At 40.0% G+C, this 21116-nt stretch overlaps 1 protein-coding gene across 2 annotated transcripts; it reads left to right on the forward strand.

Moving 5' to 3' along the window:
* Window positions 1-6039: 6039 nt before the first annotated feature.
* Window positions 6040-15436, forward strand: SOHLH1 (spermatogenesis and oogenesis specific basic helix-loop-helix 1). 2 transcript variants are annotated; one of them, XM_007475339.2, is made up of 8 exons: window positions 6040-6265; window positions 6879-7013; window positions 8147-8294; window positions 8650-8753; window positions 9843-9958; window positions 11560-11809; window positions 12418-12497; window positions 14705-15436. In XM_007475339.2, the coding sequence occupies exons 1-8, from the start codon at window positions 6186-6188 to the stop codon at window positions 14959-14961; spliced, it is 1170 nt and encodes a 389-aa protein (XP_007475401.2). In that variant the 5' UTR covers window positions 6040-6185; the 3' UTR covers window positions 14962-15436. The 2 variants fall into 2 exon arrangements, with proteins under 2 accessions (XP_007475401.2, XP_056668701.1); XM_056812723.1 differs by having other exon boundaries at window positions 11668-11809.
* The last annotated feature ends 5680 nt before the right edge of the window (window positions 15437-21116 follow it).

Genomic DNA, 21116 nt, shown 5'->3' on the forward strand with positions numbered 1-21116 from the left:
CTCTTCTACTCCATTTCTTTCCTCCAATGCTGTTCAAGACAATGTTAGAATTTCATCCATGTGTGCTTTCTGCTCTCTGTGTTTTCAGAATCATTTACATCATAGAATTATAGATTTGGAAGGTCTTTAATTAGAGACTGATTAATCTAAACTCTATTTTATAAAGAAAGAAACTGATGTCCAGATTTGGTGGGGGGAGGGGCGGCTGGGGGTGACTTACTCAACGTCACACAGATAGTAAACAGCAAAGTTCAGAGAGAAACACAAGTTTTTCAACTTCAAATCCATTGCTCTGGGGCTTCTAATGCCTGCCATATGTGATATAGGGCCAAAACAATTCTGTCACCATCTGGCACAAGCCTTGGGGCACGAGGGAATTAACATTGCTGCCTAATCAATTAGAGATAATTGCACATATTATCAGCAAACAAAAATAATACTGGAGGCTATGAAGCTTTTTAGACAGGGGAAAGTGGAAAGTTGGCCCCACAGTGCCATCTAGTAGGAAAGGACAAGAATATGGAATCACTGTCCTTTCACACATTGAGAATCCTTCTGCTGTTCAGCATCACACTTTTAAGATTATTTTGTCTAAAACCCCCCAAATGCAAGTTCCCCCCAAACTGAGACCACATTTTCTTCTTCCATCCCTGGAGATAGCTCAGCGTTGGATATCCAGCACAGAGTTGAGAAGCGTGTAGAGGAAAATGTGTAGAGAAACCCTTGGTTTGAGTCTTGGCTGTGCTACCTCTTTAGGCCTCAGTTTCTTTATCTTTAAAATGAGGGAGTTGGACTAGATGATTCCTGACATTCCTTCCAGCTCTAAATCCATAATCTTATATTGCTCCCTATGGAGATAGTATGACATAATTGGAAAGAATATCACATCCAGTTTTTCTACTTAGTATCTGTGTGACACCGGAGAAATCAGTGATGCCCTCTGATCTTTCACTTTCTTTCTCTTCCGAATGAGCTAGTTTGGGCCCAGATGCGTTTTCTGGGAAGCTGGGTGGTGCAATGCTTAGAGAGCTGCACCTGGAGTTGGGAAGGTTCTTTCTGACTTCAAATCTGACATTTACTAGCTGTTTGACTCTGTGCAAGTCACTTTCCTCTTTTTGCCTCAATTTTATCTTCTGTGAAATGAGCTGAGAAGGAAATGGCAAACTACTTCAGTATCTTTGCCAAGAAAATCCCAAATGGGGTCATGAAGATTTGGATACAACTGAACAGATTCCTCAGGTTTCCTCTTGCTCTAAATCTTACTAGCTTAACTGCTCCCTGAACTGAACAGCATTTCCCCAAAGATGACCCTGTACTTTCTATTTCATACCATCTGGTAAAAATAGGAGGCAGGATGTGTGCTGAAGGCTACTTGTAAATCACACCACAGAAACTAAGAGTCACAGCTCTCCTCAACTTGGCAAAATTGTCTGACAGATGGATCAAGGAGTGGGAAGTTACGAGACAGAAATTGCCCTCTGTTCTGTAGCTGCCTTGCTGGGTGGCCTTCAACTGGTTACCCACTAAATCTTCTTTAGCTTGGTTTATCCCTAAATTGTGTAGATATAATATTTTTACCTGTCAAGATGGCTGTGTTCACATCTCAAAGCAATGTGGCCTAGGCTAGAAGGGGGAATGGAGTCTTTTGTAGGAAATAATTCTACTTATAGGAAAAGAGATCTGACATTCTGTGATGAGAGGTTGTAGGGATTATTATTATTGTTTTTTTGAGGTGACATAATCTTCAGACTTAAGTGGCTTTGAAGAGTGATGCCACGTTGTTATAACTGGTTACTAGTGACAAATGTGAGATTATCAACTTTTAGCTCACATTCACACACATAATGTGTGAATTTCTAAAAGCACTTTGTGAAAGCTGCTTTGTGAAGTCAGTCTAGTACCCCCAATTTATAGATGAGAAAACTGTGGCTTAGAGAGAGGTCATGTAGTTGGTCCATGGTCACAGTGCTAACTTCTGCAAAATTGGGTCAAACAGAAATAAGTTTGGCATTTTAGGGTTGGGGATCACAAACTGAAATGTGCCTCCTGTAAAATAAATTCTGGAGTCCATAGTACATATATCTGTGACAGCAGGAAATTTTCTTACTCTTCAGTTGCTGCTATTTCATTTGACAATTTCCCTGTCAATAAAAGTTTATTTACACTCCTGCCAAAGTTTGGGCTGCTATTGTATGTTGCTAATCATTTATTGTAGTTCCAAAAAAGCCTTTTGAAAATGTTATGCCCTATGTAACTGCAAAGAAACACAAAATACAAGAATATTTTATAACTGCTTCCCCCCAAAGCTTCTCTTGGTTCTAAACCCAGTGCTACCTGCCACTCATAGTTGTCTAGGGTCAGGGCAAGGTACCCAGGGCAGGCCTCATAATTACATCAGTAGGGAAATCAGCAATCAAATTAATAACTAAGGTGCTTCTTCCACATAAGCTATTCTCTTGTTAGGGATGAAATAGGAAATGGCTAGGCCAAATTCATTAGAGTAAGAACATTGGGGCACTGGAAGTGGGTAAAGAAGTTTTCCATTCAAAAGGATAATCTTTAATTTTTTAAATTTAGATTTGTTTGTTCCATTGAAGTTAATCCCTCCCCCCCTTTTTCTTCCCCCATTAGAGAAGACATCATTTGACAAAAAGATAGTTAAGATAGTTATGCACACATACCACATACACACACACAAAACTAGGTCTTATTTATTTCTATTTATCAGTTCTTTCTCTGGTAGTGGACATAGACAAGTCACTCTTCAAATAATATTTCTCTTGCTGTATATAATATTCTTTTGGTTCTTCTCATTTTATCCTTCATAATTTCATGTATTTTTAAAATAACCTGCTCATCATTTCTAATGGCATAATAGTAGTGTTTCTTGACAGTCATGTCACACCTTGTTTAGCCCTAATTTCAAATTCGTAAAATCTTAGAAAGCTAGACACGAAAGGGAACTTAAAACCCATCAAATCCAACTCCTTTACCTTACAGAGGAAGAAGTAGAGCAACTTGCTCAAGGTCATGCAGTAAGTCAGGCCTAAAGATTTTCTATTTTAGGGTTCTTTCCTAAACCACAGATGGGCCCTTGACCCAGGGCAGCTACTTCATAACTGCTGCTTGTTCATCATAAAGAGGACTGGGTGAGAAAGAATTGCATGCCAGATGAGGACTTGGAACTTAGCCCAACACTGCAAGGGGACAACTGGGTGGCTCAGTGGATTGAGAGCCAGACCAAGAGATAGGAGGTCCTAGATTAAAAAATGGATTCAGACACTTCCTAGCTGTGTGACCCTGGACAAGTCACTTAACCCCCATTGCCTAGCCCTTACCACTCTTCTGCCTTGGAACCAATACACAGTATTAATTCTAAGATGGAAGGTAAGGGTTTAAAAAAAATGAAGATGCTGCAAGTCAGAAGGAGAACGCTACCTATGAGAAGGGGTTCATATCATCTGGAGAGGATCAGCAGAATTTCCATGAATACTTGGCTTGCAATTTGCCAAGGCAGTGACATCCAAAGGAACGAGCAGAAGAATAATGGGGTTGGGGAATTAGAAGGGACCTCAGATGTTCCCTAGTACAACTTCTCACCAAGTACAGGCTTTTTGAACTGTCTTCTACTTCAAAATCACATAATCTTATGAATTCTATCTCTAGTATTCATGACATCTAATAAGCCCTTCTATGTTTGAACACTTTCAGTAATCAAAAACTTGTTACTCAACTATGCATAGGTACTACAAACACTTTCTTTTCTTTTTTTTCCCCAATAGAGGATGAAAAGAAGAAGATCAAAGGGGGAATACATAGGATAACAAAAAAAAAGAAGAAAAAAGAAAAAGAAAACATGAACAGAAAGGAAAGGAAGGAAGAAAAAGAAAGAAAAAAGAAAAGTCCTATTGAGGCATCTTAAAAAAAAAAGCACAGATGAGAACAGAAAGAAGGCCAGAAAGCTCAGACAAAGCAGGACAGTTGTTAAAGCTACAAGTTGAATGTAATATAGACTTACAAAGAAAGCAAGTTATTGTAGTAATTATGTAGTACCTACTATGTGCCAGGTACTATGCTAAATAAAACAAATATTTTTTTATTTGATCTTTACAGCAATACTAAGAGGTAAGTATTGTTATTTTCCTCATTTTATGGTGGACTAAACCAAGGCAGATAGCAATTGTGACTGGTCCAAGGCAATATGACTAGGTAGCAGAGAGGAAAGAGTGTTTGCTGTTCCTGCAGTTAGAAAGATTCGATTGGCCTCACATACTTATTAACTATGTGACCTTGAGCAAATCACTTAACCTCTGTCTCAATTTTCTGTCACCATTTTATCTGATGTTTGTTAAGATTAAAGTATATTTTTTAAAAAGAAAAAAGTCATAAACTTGTTTACTTATATAGCAGCTTATCCTATTTGTAAATCTTTAGGCTTTAGGTAAATATAGATAAGTTAGTCAACCTAAATAGTCTTATCAAAGGTCTAGTCACTAGGTGATATTTTATGCTATTTAGTTAAATGTGACAAGCATTTATTTTAAGCTATTTACTCAACAAGCATTTATAAAGTCCCTACTGTGTGCCAGGCACTGTGCCAAGTGCTTAAGTTAGCAAGAAAGTTAAAAGATAGTTCTGCCCTCAATATACTTCCATTGTATTAGGGCAATAGAATAAGTACACACAAAATTATTTTAAGAGAGGAAGGTACTCACCATCTGAGAAGATCAGGAAGGGCCTCCTTATATACAATGGCACCTGACATACTTTTTAAAGAATATAAGGCTACTATGAGATAGAATAGAAAAATGGGTACATTCTAGGAAACATCTAGTAAGTTGGTTTGACTGGAATGGTGAATAGATGAAGAGGAGTTAATATGAAATGACTGGAAAGGTAGGTGGGAGTGAGCATAGAAAGCCATAAACACCAGACTGAGGATTTTGCTTTTTATTCTAGAAACAAGGAACTATTAAAGAGATATGTATAGTCAGAACACTAGCGGGGGAAGGACATGATCAGGTCTGTGCTCTGGGAATATTAATTACTTTGGCATCTGGGGAGGTAGATTAGAGAGAAGAGTGACTGGAAATGGGAGTCTCTTGCACTAATTAGCAGAGAGGTATTCAAGGGTGGTGGCTGTGGGAGTGAAGAAAAGCTGGTACAAGATACAAAGAGATATTTTGGAAACAGAATCAATAAGCCTTGGAAGCATCAGACGATAAGCCAGAGAATGTAGTTTGTGACTGTTATAGGTCACCTCAGCTGTCTTTCTCAACCTTCCAGTGTGCAAAGGAGAAACCAGAAATCTTTTTGAAAAAGCATGCTGTCTCATTTTACACTTCTCCAGCATGAATGAGACTGCAGTTAAGACAGATTAAAAAGGACAAGCCAAGAAGCTGGCAGAATTAATGGAAAACTGTGTAGGAAGATGTTAGTACCCACAGGTTACTTTAAATAGTAATGGTGGTGTTATTATTTCCATCCACTCTAATTATTAGGAAGTTCCTTCTTAGCATAAGGACGCGTCAGGAATCTGCTTCCCTGTAACTTTGTTCATCATTTCCAGCTCTCCCTTCTGGACTACCTAGAACAAGTATATAAGTACATTAATCGCCCCTAAGAACGTTAAGAATTTAAAGGAGATCAAGTATCTGGAACCCTGTTTCTCCAAAGCAGCTCCTCTCAAAGGTCGAGGTTCCCAGGCCTTGGTTCTTCAACATCTTGGTTAGCCTCTTCGATCACTTCTTGCACCCCCTCCGTAAAATGTTGTCTTTTCCTCAAAGATGCTTACTTCCTTCTTTATGCACCCCCACATCTTCTTCTTAAGGCTTCAGAGCCCAGGACCCAGGTCCAGCCTCAACTGTCTGGCCTGCCTGAGGCTTGTTTTCCCATTACTAAAGCTACTTTTCTACCCAGACAACTGGAGAAGACAGCTTTGGAACCGAGTGGAAGGCGCTGCCCGCGGGTCACGTGTCTGTGGTGAGCCCAGGAGTGGGCAGGGACGTGTTGCGTGAGTGGTGAAGGGGAACGCGAGGCGCGCACACGCAGGGAAGGGAGAACGTGTTGCGCACGCAGGGAATAGAGCCGTGTTTTGTGTTTGTAGCTCCGGCAGTGGGGAGCAGAAGGGTCGCGTGGGAGAAGTGGGAGAGACCAGGACCGCTTCGCTGTAGCTTCCTGGAGTCATGGATCGTAGGCACCCCGACCCCAGCCAAGGACCTTGCGGCTCCGCGGAACCCAGGGATCCAGCCTCCACTGGGCACAGGTGTGAAACCAAGGGTGGAGAGGAAGGTTTCTCTTCGCCAGGGTTTCAGCTCTTGGGTTATGGATGGAGAACGATTCATGGAAGTTTGCCCCTCTTCCATTCCTCTGCCCAAGCTACTCAGTCCTGACTCCAAACATTGCTGCTCCCCCAACCCACCTTCATCCATCCATGACCCCCTGGCTAGTCTTTCCCAATCGCTTAACCCTTTGCCTTTACTCCAGATACTACTGTCTTGCCTTACCACTGACTTCACAGACACCTAATCTTAAAACCCCGACCACCATTTTGCCTCCTTCAGTGCATTTGGGGAAAAAGGGGTCGTGGAGGTGGCAGAGATAGAATAGTTGGTAGGTATAGAGAAAAAGGTGGGGTGGGGTGGGGTGAGACGAGGTATAGTGGGGTTTAGAACATTAGAGAGGTCAGTCCAAGAGTTTGAAGTTTTTAGTCTGTGTGCCATCCCATCACACCAAAATCTCAAACTTACCCTATTTTGGTATCCTGGCAGTTAGTCTTTTGGGGTTCCATGGTCTCTATCAGGTGCCTAAGTACTTAATTTTAACGGTGCTCTTTGTGTTTTCCCTTTTCCTCTTCTTCTCTGGAGTTCCTCCCTCAGCTCCCCAAGGGCCAGTGTCTGGCCCTCTGAGGGTAGTGCTGGGGACTCTGAAGTGTCCAGGGATATGTCAGAGGCTTTCACTGTTGCCCAGGTCCAGATCCGAAAGCAGAATGCTATCACAGAGAGAGAAAGAAGGTGAGGGCCAGCCCCTTGCGTAGGGGGAGGGTCAAAGAGTAGCCTTGTGTGAATGTTTCAGTCATTCAGCCTGGTCAGTCCCTTTAGGGAGGGGAAAAATACAAAGAAATTCTACACTATTACCATGTTTTAAGCAAATAGGGAAATAGGTTTTTTCTTTCTTTTTGTTAAAAGAATAAACTCAAAGATTGGGAGACTCCAGGAATTGAAAAAAAAAAATCAGTGAACTTCAAGATGAGGGAGATGATTTGGTGGTATTTTATTAGTTGTAAGACTAATCAAAAAGAAACTGGCAGTGAGGTGATGCTTCCCAACACTTCTAATTCTGGTTTTACCTTCTCCCACTATTTCCCCACAAGTGTGTGCACAGTTTTTCAAACTGTAGTATAGGGATCAGTTGCTAAGACTAACTCCCTTCCCACTTCCCAATTTTAGAATTGCCCCAGATGAGAATGCCTTTGAATTTATATGATCTGAATGGTTTAAAACACCTGGATATCTGGTATTTAAACACAGTCTAGTAAGTGTTCTAGAGGATTTCTTGCTTACATTGGAAAAGGAGGAAAAACCTATCCTTTTTATTGAATGAAAATTCCCTTCTATGATTATGAGATGATTAACTAGGATTCATGATATAGTAGAAAGTGAACTAGCTTCAGAGTCAAGAAGAGTTCCATTAATTCCTACAATTGACACTGGCTAAGCAAAGGACTCTGAACAAGTTGTTTTCATGCTTCTAGGAAATTGTGAATATAGATTGAAAACTAGTTGCTTATCTCTTTTGTTAGAGGGAGTTTGCTCAAAAGGAACTCCTAACACTTATGAAAACATAGTTACACCAACAAATCCCCCAAAATTACAGGTTTAGGCAATTTAATTCACAGTCATGGTTAAGGAACCATTCCTTGGACATGAAACTGAGTAAATTGACACATAGACCCACAAAACCAAAGCATGATCATCACCGTAGGTGACAACTGAGCTAAGCAGCCCAAAACTTACAAGTCCTGAGTAGCTTACCATTCATTCATGTGTGTCCCAGCTATTCTTCCCAAACGAGTGAGACTTAAATGTGGATTATTTGTTTATATGGGCATGGGGATTGTGGGGTGGTGGTACTTGGGTATAAACAGGAAACGGATCTCTGTAAGCTGTGAAAGGCTCCGGATCCTTCTGCCCAAGTTTGAAGGTCGTCGAGAGGACATGGCCTCCATCCTGGAGATGGCTGTACAATACCTAAAGCTTGTTAGAACTCTCGTGCCCACAGAAGAACAGAATACTGTGAGTATGATATAAATGTCACAGTTTTGGTAGATTGTCTTTGTGATTGCTATGATGTGTCCCAATTCATGGAACTAGTCCTCCCTGGATTAGGAGAGGAATGATGTGTTTCTAAGGAATGAGCATTCAATTCTGATTATTAAGTTAAAATTTATCATTATGGCTGATACCCAGGTACTAACACTTCATTCCTTTCAAATTGAGGAATGTTTCCATTATCTCTCTGCATTGGAATCCTCTAGATTCTTCATATTTTCCAAAAAGACTTTATTTGGGGGTATCTTGCTGTCTTCTACTCCCCTTGCCAGGGTCCTGCTGGGGGTGCTGGCTCTGTGTATGAATGTTTAAATTACAGATTCTCGCTCCCTCAGAGGAGGTATGTCAGAAGTGGCAGAAGAATGTGTTGATTCCAAATACCAGAAAGCAGATTTCAGAGATGAAAGCCTTTGATACAGCTAGGTGAGTATTCCAGTATTTAATAATTTACTTCATTTTCTTCATTTATTTTAAAAAAAGATAATGTAGCTCATTTATTGGGATGGTGAGTAAGTGTCTAATTTTAATAGCTATAATAACTCTCAGATGAGGAAACTCTCTACCTAATGCAGGTTGGTACTTAAAAAAAATTATAATCATAGTTGCCTGGAGTTCTAAGAGATGAATTGATTTGCTGATATGTATTAGAAGCAGGAGCTGAACCCAGGTCCTCCTGGCTTTGAGGGGAGATGATTCTGGGTTTCCATATTTTATGTTAGCAGGATGGAAAGTATGACCTTCTAAGCTGGACATATTCTTTGAGTGCGGAGTCTTTTGTTCAAAGACCAACCTTGCTAAGGGTTGAAAGGCTTATGATCAGAAGAGGCCACGAAATTATTTTTTTGGCCATTACAATTCATGAAATTATCCACAAAGGCATGGAAGGCCATCAGTAAATCAATAACAAGGCATGTGATAGGTGCCTACTAAGGTCCAGACACTGTGCTATGTAGGTCCTGGGGAATATAAATACAAAAAAAGAAATTATTCCTTCTCTCAAGGAGCTTACATTCTGTCTGATAGAATGTTCAAGCAGACTGAATTTATTGATCCGTTTCAGTGTTAACATAGCTCATGTGAACATAGTTTATATTGTTTTATAGACTACTTTTGTTGTATGCAGTAGAGGAGGAATATGATCAGATCATTTCTCAAAAGCAGTGGTTTGATTTCAGATATGAGCCCTCCTACAAGGTTGGGGCAATAGAAGTTAATGGGAGAGAGGGGCTTGCTTTGTGGGATAAAGCACCACATATATTGTGAATGCACCCATGTTCATTTCAGAGGGCTTTTCTGGGCTCCACTAGTTCTCTGGTTCTTCTTGGTAAGTGTGGAAATTCTGTTAGAAATTTTATTTTGGCTGAGACATAAATTTAGAGATGGAAGGGAGCTTACTGTGAATAACCTGCTACTTTAAGGAAATTATAATTAAAAAATATGAAAATGCTTTTAGTTCTTTCAAGTAGGAAGTCTTTTTTTCTCCTGGGTAACTCATTGTTGTTCATTGATCAGACAAAGGGGATCCCTTGGCTACGGTACTACTCCTGTAGGAAATAGTAAATCAGCCCTGATGTTGGGTGAATCTGTGGATGATGTATTAGGAGATATATGTTCCATCTTTGAAAAAGGTAAGTCAAAGGGCTGGGTCTTTTGGAAACCTTTTTCCATCAGCAGACTTAACATTTGAGGGAATCTCCAAGCTAAACTAAAAAGACAAAATTACTAGCAATCTCTTAAGTGCCAAATCTAATGACCTTTTTTCAACTTCATCCTTCTTGACCTGTCTTTGATGAAGTTGAACATTCTCTTTTCCTTGATAAGTTTTGCTCTCCAGGTTTTTCATGTTTTTTTCATTACTCAGGTTTTTCCCCTACTCTGTCCTGGTTCCTTTCCTACCTGAATGCTTCTTATCAGTCTCTTTTGCTGGATTTTCTTCCAGATGGTTGTTCCTGAGGTCTATCCTGGACCATCTTCTCTTTTCTCTTTATGATATTTCACTTGATGGTCATATCAGCTCTCATGGTTTCAATGATCTTCTCTTTGCTGACGATTTACAGATATATTTTTCCAGCCTTAACTTCTCTCCTAACCTTCAGCCTCACATCTCCAATTGCCTATTGGACATCTGAAACTGGATGTCCCATAGACTTATTAAACTCAGCATGTCCAAAACTAAGCTGAGTATCTTTCCCTTCTAAAAAGTTTCTTCCTTCTTTAACTTCCTTATTAGTACTGAGGGCAAAACCATCCACCCAAGCATCCAGACTCATAGCTTAAGTGTCCTCCTCAACTTCTCACTCCCCCTCCACTCCCTATAGCTGATATATTGTCAAGTCCTGTTAATTTTACCTTCATAATATTTCTCCCTTCTTTCCTCTGATACTGGCATCACCCTGGTGAAGACCTTCATCACCTCATTATTAGATTAAAGCAATAGCCTTCTGGTTGGTTTTCCTTCCTTGTTTCTTTCTATTTCAGTCCATTAGTTGTCAAATTAATCTTCCTAAATAGTACCTCTAACCTTGCCACTGCCATCTATCTTATAAATTCTAGAAGCTCCATATCATTTCAAGGCTCAAATATAAATTCTCTGCCTCTTAGTCATCTAAAACTAGGTCTCTTCAAGTCCTAGATTCAGAGGATTTAGTATGGCACAGGACCTTCAAGATCATCTAGTCCAATCTTTTAATTTTATAGATGAAAAAAATGAGGCCCAGAGAGGAAGAAGTGATTTGCCCAGCCAGGGTTACACAAGCAATATGAAGAATCTGTATTTAAACTCTAGTTCTCTAACTCCAACCCCAGGGATCTTCCTGTTAATACTCCAGTGCCTGTTTTACTCTCTCTGTACTGTATATCCTCAGGCTCAACTGAAGGCTTCTTGTAGGCACTGACTGGGGCCCTCCTTTCTTCCTCTATTCTCTCCCCGGTGCAGAGTATAGGGATCTGGGTTGGGAATCCTGCTGGAGTTGACATTTATTAGCTTTGTGACCTTGGGTCAAGTCTCCTAAATTCTCTGAGTCTCAGTGGTGGTGGGGTAGAAGAAGCACTCTGTAAACTTTAAAGTTAATCAAAAGCAAAGTCCATTAAGGGATTTTCTTTATTTCCTGCCAGGGCAGGAATTTTTCCTGGACCCTGAGCTCAGGTGGAAAGTGGGTGTCTGTTTGGAAGGGGGACCCAGAGAGCTGGGGCTACTCTCTTATATGGTACTGACTGATTTTTTGGAAAGGGCTTTCAGATCCAGCCCTGCCGCCTCCGGACCTGAGTTTCTCTGATGCTCCTGTGCACTCTGGTGGGATGACCTCTTCTCTACCTTGGTCTTCCCTCTTGCCGCCAGCTTTTCCTTTAGAGACCGCAGCAGTGCGGAGATGGCCAAGTTTGGTGGGGCTCTGCCCTGGGGAAGTCACATCTCAAGCACAGTTACTGAAGCATGCACATGAGCCCTCTGACATCCTGATGACACCCACTCTGGACACCAGGTACTGTGTGACTGGATCTACATATGCTGTTCCATACTTTGAAGTAAATCCTCATTAGTCTCATTCTTGTTTACTGACTACCCAAGCTCTTGGACAAGTTTTGCTTGGGCACAGTGCAAAAAACATAAAACCATATTATGTATACAGATGGTGGGAACAGAGCATAGATAGTTCAAAATAGTAGATAATATTAAAGTTTTGGGGTTTTTGGATGGATTTTAAAAAACAGTTTTCCTTTCCTAATTATCTTTTTGCTTTGCCTGATATAAAAATTAGTTTGCATTCCTTGAGCACACAGCAGCTGGGACGTGGGAAGGGTTGTGGGGGGAATGTTTTAGATGATGAGAAGTCAGCCAAGGATAAAAAAAATCTATCAGAAAATGGATGTAATATTCAGATAATAGAGAACTATTATTGTATTATTTTTTCTTGATTTTTTTCCTCTTTTTTTCTAAGTAATACTCTGCCTTCTGATCTGAATTACTCTCCCTCCCCCTGTAATTACTTTTGGCTTAAAAGTTTAATTCCCTTCCAAGGAGGACAACCTGAAGGTGCATGTGTTGTTAACTAAAATTCACAAATGGATTAAAATTTTTTTTTAATTCCAGGTCGATGTCAGAATCTGAAATTGAAGATGAGATGCCTTTCCTGCTGGGTGCCCACACTGACCAGTGGCTTGGAGAACAAGGTATAGCATTCCTCAGGATTTCCAGACTAGGATAGTCCATAGAATGTTGAGAAAGGAAAGAGAATTTTGAGCTTTGTATGCAGGGAGAATTAGGTTCTTACTTCTAGCTGTTTCCCATCAGGGATAGGGCCAGACAGGGCCAGACAGGGCCCTGAGGCCTGGATGGAGGGGAATGTATGCATATATACACATATATATCCACACATGTGTGAGTGAGAGTAATTCCAGAAATAAAATCAGAAGATTTAAGTTCTAGCCTTGGCCTGCTATGTGATCTGTAAAAAATCATTTCTTTTTGAGCCTCAGTCTCCTTATCTGTAAAGAAGGAATGGATAATTTGAAGGCCATTGTGAATAGTCATGGGGTAAACCTATTATTTTTGCGTGTGTATTCCCCCAAAATCCTTCTCTGTAGCATCAGGGTGTGGAAGTGACTTGAGATTTGGATCTAGGGCACAAACTTCTTCCAAACTGGAAGGACTCTTAAATATGGGGCTGGCCTCTGATGTGTCTTAACTGATGACCAGTCTTCCACCATTCGGGGGGTCTATTCATGTGGACCCTGGTCAAGTGATGAGTTTCTTTTGGCCATACCAATTCATGAAAAACAAGGCAGGGGGTGTTAAAGATCTGCATCAGTGGAGGCAGTATTCACCTGATGAAATCATAGGTCTTTTGACATTCCACATATGAAATCCAATAAACAGTAGGCATCACTTGGGAGAGAAGTTATGGTCCTGTAATTTTGGTAAAAGGATCTCCCAGGGGAGGAAACTTATCTACCAATAAGGGTTGGCACCTTTTCTGAAACAGTCTTAGTGAGTAACCTAGAACAGTGTTATCAGCTCACTTAGAAGCAAGGCCAATAAACTATAATCAGGAGCCCTGCTACCACATATTGACTTAAAAGAACATTTTATATTTTCTATTGTATTTTAATTTATTTTGTTAAAAGTTTCCCAATAATGTTTTAATCTGGTTCAGTAAAACTCAGGAAGTGTCAGGGTATGTTTGGCATCTTTAGCTGATAGCACTGAAGGTCAAGTGACTTGACCAGGGTCACAAAGCCTAAGGTACGACTTGTTCCCTGCCTGTTCTTTATAGCTTTGAGGCCAACTCTATTCACTATGTAATGCTGGGTTACTGTACTAGGGATACAAAAACAAATAAAAATTTCCAGTTCCTAAGCTTAAGGAGGACAGTTGGGCTTAGAATCAGGAAAACTCATCTTCTTGAGTTCAAATCCAGTCTCAGACACTTACTAGTTATGTGACTGTGGAGAAATCACTTAAATCTATTTGCCTTAGTTTCCTCATCTGTAAAATGAGCTGGAGAGGGAAATGGCAAACTATTCCAGTATCTCTGCCAAGAAATACCCAAGTAGGATCAATGCAGAGTCAGACATGACTGGAATGACTGAACATACACAGAACATACCATTAAGGAACCTACATATAACTTTTTTTTAGAGATCAGTCTATTGAAAAGTCATATAGATGGGAAAAAATATATAAAAAATAAACACAAGATCAGTGTATTGGTCAGAGTAGCGTCAGAGAAGTCTTTCATGGTTGATCATCATTACAGCATTGCTTTTCCTGTTCACAATAATTGCTTGTTTCCATTTTGCACACTTTATTCACTCTGCATCCGTTCATCGAGGTCTCAGGTTTACCTACAACTAACTTGTAAACAGTTGAGTATATGCACAATCATTTGTGGAGGAAGAGATGGGAACCATTTGGAATCAGGAAATAATAGTCAGAATTTATATAGCACTTTAATGTCTGAAAAGCACTTTACAAATATAATCTCATTTGATGCTGAAAACTTTTTAAAGTAGGTGCTATTATCACCATTTTATGGATGAGAAAACTTATGCTGAAAGGTTGTGAGTTGCTGAGGTCACACCATAGAGAAATACTTCCAATGGAAAGAGACCCACGAGCTAAGCCTTGGATAAAGTTGTGGATTCTAAAGGTTGTAGACAAGGCAGTGTGTGTGAAAAGCAAGGGGGAACAGCCTTTGTGATGGTACAGGAGTTAGATATGGAGGACTCTAAAAGCTAGTGACTAAGTTGGACCTAGAACCCAGGCCTTCTATCTCACTGTTCTTTCCTTTATACGACACTGCCTTTTGAAGTTGGGGTTTTGATTTGGATGATCCTTCTTTTCATGCTCCACTAATACTTGCTACTATTTGATACAGGGCCCCATGATGGCAAAAGTGGTGAAACTGAAACCTATTCTATGACAACCCCGCTCATGATGGATGCCAAGATGAGTTCCCAAGATGGGTTCCTCACCAAATCAGACCTTGAGTTCCTGCCTGGACCAGATTCCTGCCTCCCAGAGCCTCAAAAGACTCTCCTGGACCATTTGGAATTTGATTCACCCTCTGTGGCCCTAAATCCTCAGGATGAAGTGGATAGCATATTTCCTTATCTCTTTCCCTATGAATTATGAGCTTTGTAATTTCTGAGCCTTGAAGGGATCACTGCTAAGTAGGTTGAGGGGGCAGAGAACAGAGATTTTGAAACAGTGCAGAAACCAGTATACATCTGGGCACTTTATTTTGGGTTTGGATTGCAGCTGCAGCCTAATTTGAGAAGGGGGGGAGGGCTGTAGGGAGTGAAAACTGAATATTAAAGAGAAGAAGCAATTTTCTTGGAGGAAGCAAAACTTTTGTGACTTTTGCATAATTAATACAATTCAGTAAGCAGATCAGAGTGGAAGCTTAATCAGGCACTTCTGATGGAGTTAGATGAAAGTCATTTGATCCTATAATTTTGTTTCTGTGAAGGTCTTTTCACCATTAAATCCACAAATAACTCTGACTCTTGGTCTTCTGGGGGAGGGTTGATGATGGCTCTCTGTTGTAATGTTTTGTTCAGTGTGTAGCCCAGAGAAAGTAATAATGATAAAAAATAACTCATGCACATAGTCTTTTCTGATTATGGTCTCATTTTTTCCTTCTCATTATGTGAGATAATGAAGGCAGAGATTATTAAAACCTCTTACTGGAGAACAAACTGATTCCTAGAAAAATTAAGTGCAGTTTAAAAGATCAGACTTTTAAAGCTCTTCAAGTTCATAGCAGAATTAACCCATATCCCAAAGGACAATCCAAAGCATTTTAGAGTGACTCAGGATGCCATCAGAGCAGTCTACCATAGTGGATTCAATCTACTAGCCTTCTATATTGCAGGGACAAATAGGATCTGTTGCTACCTGCCTCCTGCCATGAGACCTCCTTCATGCTCTAGTGAGTGGGTCCAGCTCTCTGGCCCAGTTGTGACCAGGTATCATAGCTGCAGGAATGTCCTGACTGGATATCCTGAGTCTTAAGACTTTGTTGAGTTGCATACATAGGGAGGCAGAGAGTCAAGAGAAGTCTCTGGCACTAGTCTGTCTATCTAATGTTTTGTCCATATCCCAAGTTGATCTTCTCTCTCTTTCTAATCATGTCATTCTTCTGTGATAAACAGAATTTTTTTGGATCTGATCTCAATTCTGTTCAGCCTTTTGATTTGGCCAGGGAGGATTATCCCATTGTACCACCAAGCCAAGAGCCTCCATGATAATTTTTAGCCTATCTTTTATCCAATAAGTATTTAAACTTAGATAATTGTACAATGCCATAGATAAAAGGGACCTCAGGGGTCATCTAATCTAACTCCCTGCCTGATATGATAGAATTTTTGACACATTACTAAAAAATTCTTTCTGGAACCAGTGAACAAACTTTATAAAGGACAATCCAAGGCAGAAGACAGTTTTGTGAAGATGAGTAGATCTGGGAGGAAGTGGCACAGACATTACCTCATTTAATGTATTAAAACACTAGGGTTGATGTGGTAGTGGATTAGTAGAAATTAGAAAAAGTTGTAGAACTCTAGATCTTTGACTGCAGAACTGTTTTGACCCAGGGATCCCTTTGGTGATCTGTGAAGTCTCTGGACCCTTTTATTAGAATAATGTTACTAAATACATGAAGTAAAATACATAGAAAAATACAAAGGAAACTAAAAGGTTCTTGGGACTAGTTAAGATCCCATTTACTTGGGACTTGTACATCCATTACCAATTAACCCTACCTGTTTGTAATTGGAAGAAGAAAAAATGACTGTGAGGCAGTTGGAGAATTCCAGTATTAATGAAATAGCCATGCTTCTAAGGCTGTGTGGGCACACAGCAACTTGCAACTATTTTTATGCTTTATGCATAGGCAACTTGGGATGTATGCCCTGTGCCAGATTTAAGAGGTGGTGGTGATAGTAACTAGTCTCAGGGTATGGTAGAAAAAAGAATTATAGATGAAAAGAGGGCTTGATAGAGTATGAGCACTCATTTGGGATGAGGTTACCACAAGTTCTGAGGCTATGGTAGGCTGGCTCAGAAGTGAAAAGGAATGGTGTATGGGAGTCTGAGTTCTAGAATAGTCATGATATTGGGAGGCATGGTGGGAAATTCCATTAATTCTAGTGTTTTATTCCAAGGGAAGGTTCTGAGTTCTTTGCATTTTTTGTATTGGAAAAGAGGGTACTAGATGAGGGGTGCAAATGGATCCAGACCTTGTATTATGAGTTCAATTTGGTTCACAATACATTGACTCAAGCAAAATGGACTCTAGAAAGATATCAATGGGGTAAATGTGTGTGTGTTCACGCATGTATGTGCACACACATAGAAGATTGGGATGCAGCAAAGAAAATGAACAACAGGTTGTGAAGACTGTCTGAGAATGGGATTAGCATATTTTGGGCACAGCTTAAAATATGGGAATGATATGCTTCTGTCCAGAGTCTGAGTACACTTCTCCCTTTGAAAATACTGCTTGATTTGTCAGTCACTCTTTTGTTTGATACCCTTTTCTCTGTAAATTTTCATAACAGTCCTCTCCCTGGTTCTCTTCCTACCTATCTGACTACACTTTCTCTGCTTTGTCTGGCTCTTCATCAATGTAACGGCCGTTAGCTGTGGGTGTCCCCTAAGACTCTGTCTGGGACTTCTCTTCTTTCTCTACACTATTTCACTTGGTGATCTCATTAGTTCCTATGATTTTGATGATCTTTATAAAGATGATTCTCAGATCTACTTGTTCAACTTTAACCTCTCTCCTGACGTCCAGTCTCAAATTTCCAGCTTCTTATTGGATATCCAGAACTGAATGTCTCAAACCTATTTAACTCAACATCCCCAAAATAAATTCAGTATCTCCCCCCAAATCTTTCTTCTGAACTATATAATTTCTTTTGAGGGTACCACCATTCTCCCAGGGACCCAGGTATATAATATAGGTGTCATCCTCAACTTCTCACTTTCTCTCCGCCTACCTCCCCAAACTGGGTTGTTTGGTCCTCTTTTTTATTCTACCTCCATAATATCCTCCATATATACCCACTTCTCTGATGTTGCTGCCATTCTGGTATAACCCTTCACCATCTCATGCCTAGACCATGATAGTAGCCTGCTACTTCCCTGCCTTAAGTCTTTCCCTATTTAAGTCCTTTCTCTACTCAGATGTTAAATTGATCATCCTAAAATGAAGATCTAACCACCTCTCTCCTCTACTCAATAAACTCCAGGGGCTCCTTATTACCTTTAGGATCGAATATAGTCTTTGATTTTAAAAACCTTTAATAGCTGACGCCCTCCTATGTTTATAGACTTCTTTCACCTTATTCCACATACACTGTGAGACAATAACACTGGCCTTTAATGTTTCTCAGTCACAGCACTACATCTTTCAACCCTGAACATTTTCATTGGCTATCCCCCATGCCGAGAATGCTCTCTCTACTTATCTCTTAACTCCTAGCTTTGGTGATTTCCATTTCTCAGCTTAAGTCCTACTTTCTGTATTTTCCCAGACCTCCTTGGTCTTAATACCTTCCTTCTAGGATTACCTCCAATTTATCCTGTATATAAAGTCATAGTCATTCTTATGTTGTTTAACTCAGACTGGGAGCTCCTCGAGAGTAGAGGCTGGGTTTTGCCTTTTTTTGTTTCTCCAGCGTGGGCACATCATGGATGTTTAAATAAGTAATAGTCAACAGAGTTAATCATCTATACATTAAGTACGGAGGGTAATGAGCATCTGGAAAAGGAAGTGGTGATCACAACACTCCACCTGCAGATGATGCCAGAGGAATATTATCCATTATGTTTTTTGACACAAAACTGACATAACTGGTAAATTAGGGAATGTTATAGTTTAGTTAGGTGATAGTCAAATATTTGATACTATTTTATGAAAAGGGAGAGATATGGTCTGGAAGATCATTCAGTTAGATAGATTTGAAACTGGTTGACTGGAGTAATGGAGTACTCAAGTTGGAGTTGATTGGAGTATCCAAGTATTAGGATTAATTAAACCATAGGGCTAATGAAGACCATTTGGAGTAATTGGGATCTTAACAGCTAAGGACAGGTAAAGAATAGTGGGTAAAGTTTCTTTAAGGCCAGACAGAATCTTGGGAAAGGTGCCTGTTGGAATTCTAGGTAGCCTGAGCCAGTTGGTTTTTCAAACCCTGCACAGCAGGGAGTCTCCTGGAGGGTTCCCTATCCCCCCCAGGAGAAGGCTGGTATTTCTGTTCCCTGAAATACTGAAAAAACCCAGTGGCAGGTGAAGGAGGAGAACAGATTAGAGTTTCTGGAATAAGTTTGTGGGGAGGAAATCAACATAAAGGCAGTTTTTCCTCTGTGTGGCATTGAGAGGGCCAAGCCATTTTGAGGCCTGCTTAGGCTGAAAAGCCTAGCTAGGCCCAGAAGGGCTGGCAGAGGGCAGAAAGAGTGAATAACTGAATTGATTTAAAGCTGAAAGAGATCTAAGGAGACAGAAAGAGACTGTGGTTTTCTTCTGTGTGGCTAGAGACGGAGGCAGCCATTTTTGAGACCTGTGTAGGCCCAGAAGCCTGCTTAGGCCAAAAAGCCTAGCTAAGCCCAGCAGGGCTGACAGTTGGCAGAGAGATTGATTCAAAGCTGAGAGAAATTAACAGAGACAGTAAACTTTATTATAAAAAAGAGAATTATAATTTAGCATAGTATATTTAGAATAGATCTGGGAATTAGTAGAGATTAAGGAGTGATAAGAAGGCTCGGGGTAACTTGAGCAAGAAGCAAATTCTTGTGAACTAGAGGGAAATGGGTAAAAGCTTAGCCCCCTGTTAGATTTAGGGATCCTAACCCTCAACCTTTGTTACCTTTCCTTTCTTCAAACCTTTTCCTTAATACTTATTAAATAGAGTTTTTGGTTTTACAAGCTGCTTCCAAGTATTGTTACTCTCAGCAATTTTACTAGGCCCAAAATAGTTACACAGAGCTTCCAATAGTGAAAAGATATTGCATCCAGATTACCCGCCTGCCCCTTAACATTCCTATATTAATGTTCCTAGCTATTCCTATTTACAACATTTGTTGCAACATTATTTCTAACATTCTTGGTGATAGATTACATTAACATAAGGAGTAATCATTAATATCTGAATGTAACTTGGAAGGATGTCTTGAATGCAGTGCTTACACATTGCCCTGTGCTATGTAATATTTTCTGTTCCTTGAATGAAGACAGAATTGTCAGAATTAGCCAACACATTGAGGGGCACAATTAGGGTTCAAATGTCAAATGAAAGAAGTATTTATCTTTTGCTTATCTCTAAAGGGAAGAACTAGAATCAATGGGTGGAAGCAGAAGAATCAAAGGGAAGAATTAGTGGTATGTTGGAGAGAACACTGGATTTGGAGTCAGAGGACCCTGGCTTTGGAACTTGGCTTTGCTTCTTTCCTGTGTGACCTAGAAGAAACTACTTAGCTTTTCTCAGTCCCAATTCCCTCACACTTAAAATGAGGAGGATGGGCTAAATGACCACTAAGATTCCTTGTAGCTTTGCAACTGTGATCATAAAAAAGCAAAGAGGCAAATTTAGGAAAATATTCCTAATAATAATATTTAGGAAATAAATTAAAATAAACTAAATTACAAATCTAGGAAAAGTTTCCTAAACAATTAGAGAATCCACAGATTTAATGAACTACAATGGAAAGGAGTAGGATCTTCTTCACTTTTATCCTCCTTTCCAATTTTACTTATTTTTATCCAGCGTTGGCCTGGGCTGATTGCATCAGTGAGTCTTCTTCAGAAGTGGATTATATTAGGAGGCCTCTTACATTCTTTTCAATTCTGAAGTTGTATGGTGTGACCCGAGGAAATGGTCAACTTTATGGCATTGATCTGACCCCATAACTCTCAAACCTCAAAAAATTTTCTATGGTTTCCTAGTACTTACATACCAAATGAGTCTGACATCTGAAGATCTCTGTGATTTGATTCTAATACAGCTTTCCAGTCTTGTTTTATATTATTATTTTTCTTCTTTTCTTTTTTGATATCTTCTGTCTTAGAATCAATACTGTGTATTGGATCCATGGCAAAAGAACTATAAAGGTTAAGTAATGGGAGTTAAGTGACTTGCCTAGGGTCACACAGGAAATATCTGAGGCCAGATTTGAACCCATGATCTCCCATCTCTAGGCCTGGCTCTCCACTGAGCCGCCTAGCTGCCCCTTATTTTATATTAATTTTCTACATGCACTGTACATTATAACCAAACTGGATTACT

Source organism: Monodelphis domestica, chromosome 1 (assembly GCF_027887165.1).
Source record: "Monodelphis domestica isolate mMonDom1 chromosome 1, mMonDom1.pri, whole genome shotgun sequence".
Classification (NCBI taxonomy): Eukaryota; Metazoa; Chordata; class Mammalia; order Didelphimorphia; family Didelphidae; genus Monodelphis; species Monodelphis domestica.

Coding starts and splice junctions, on each gene's coding strand:
- SOHLH1 (XM_007475339.2), top strand. CDS start 6,186: ATGGATCGTAGGCACCCCGACCCCAGCCAAGGACCTTGCGGCTCCGCG. Junction 6,266..6,878: donor CCAGCCTCCACTGGGCACAG/GTGTGAAACCAA, acceptor TTCCTCCCTCAG/CTCCCCAAGGGCCAGTGTCT. Junction 9,959..11,559: donor ATGTTCCATCTTTGAAAAAG/GTAAGTCAAAGG, acceptor TTTTTTGGAAAG/GGCTTTCAGATCCAGCCCTG.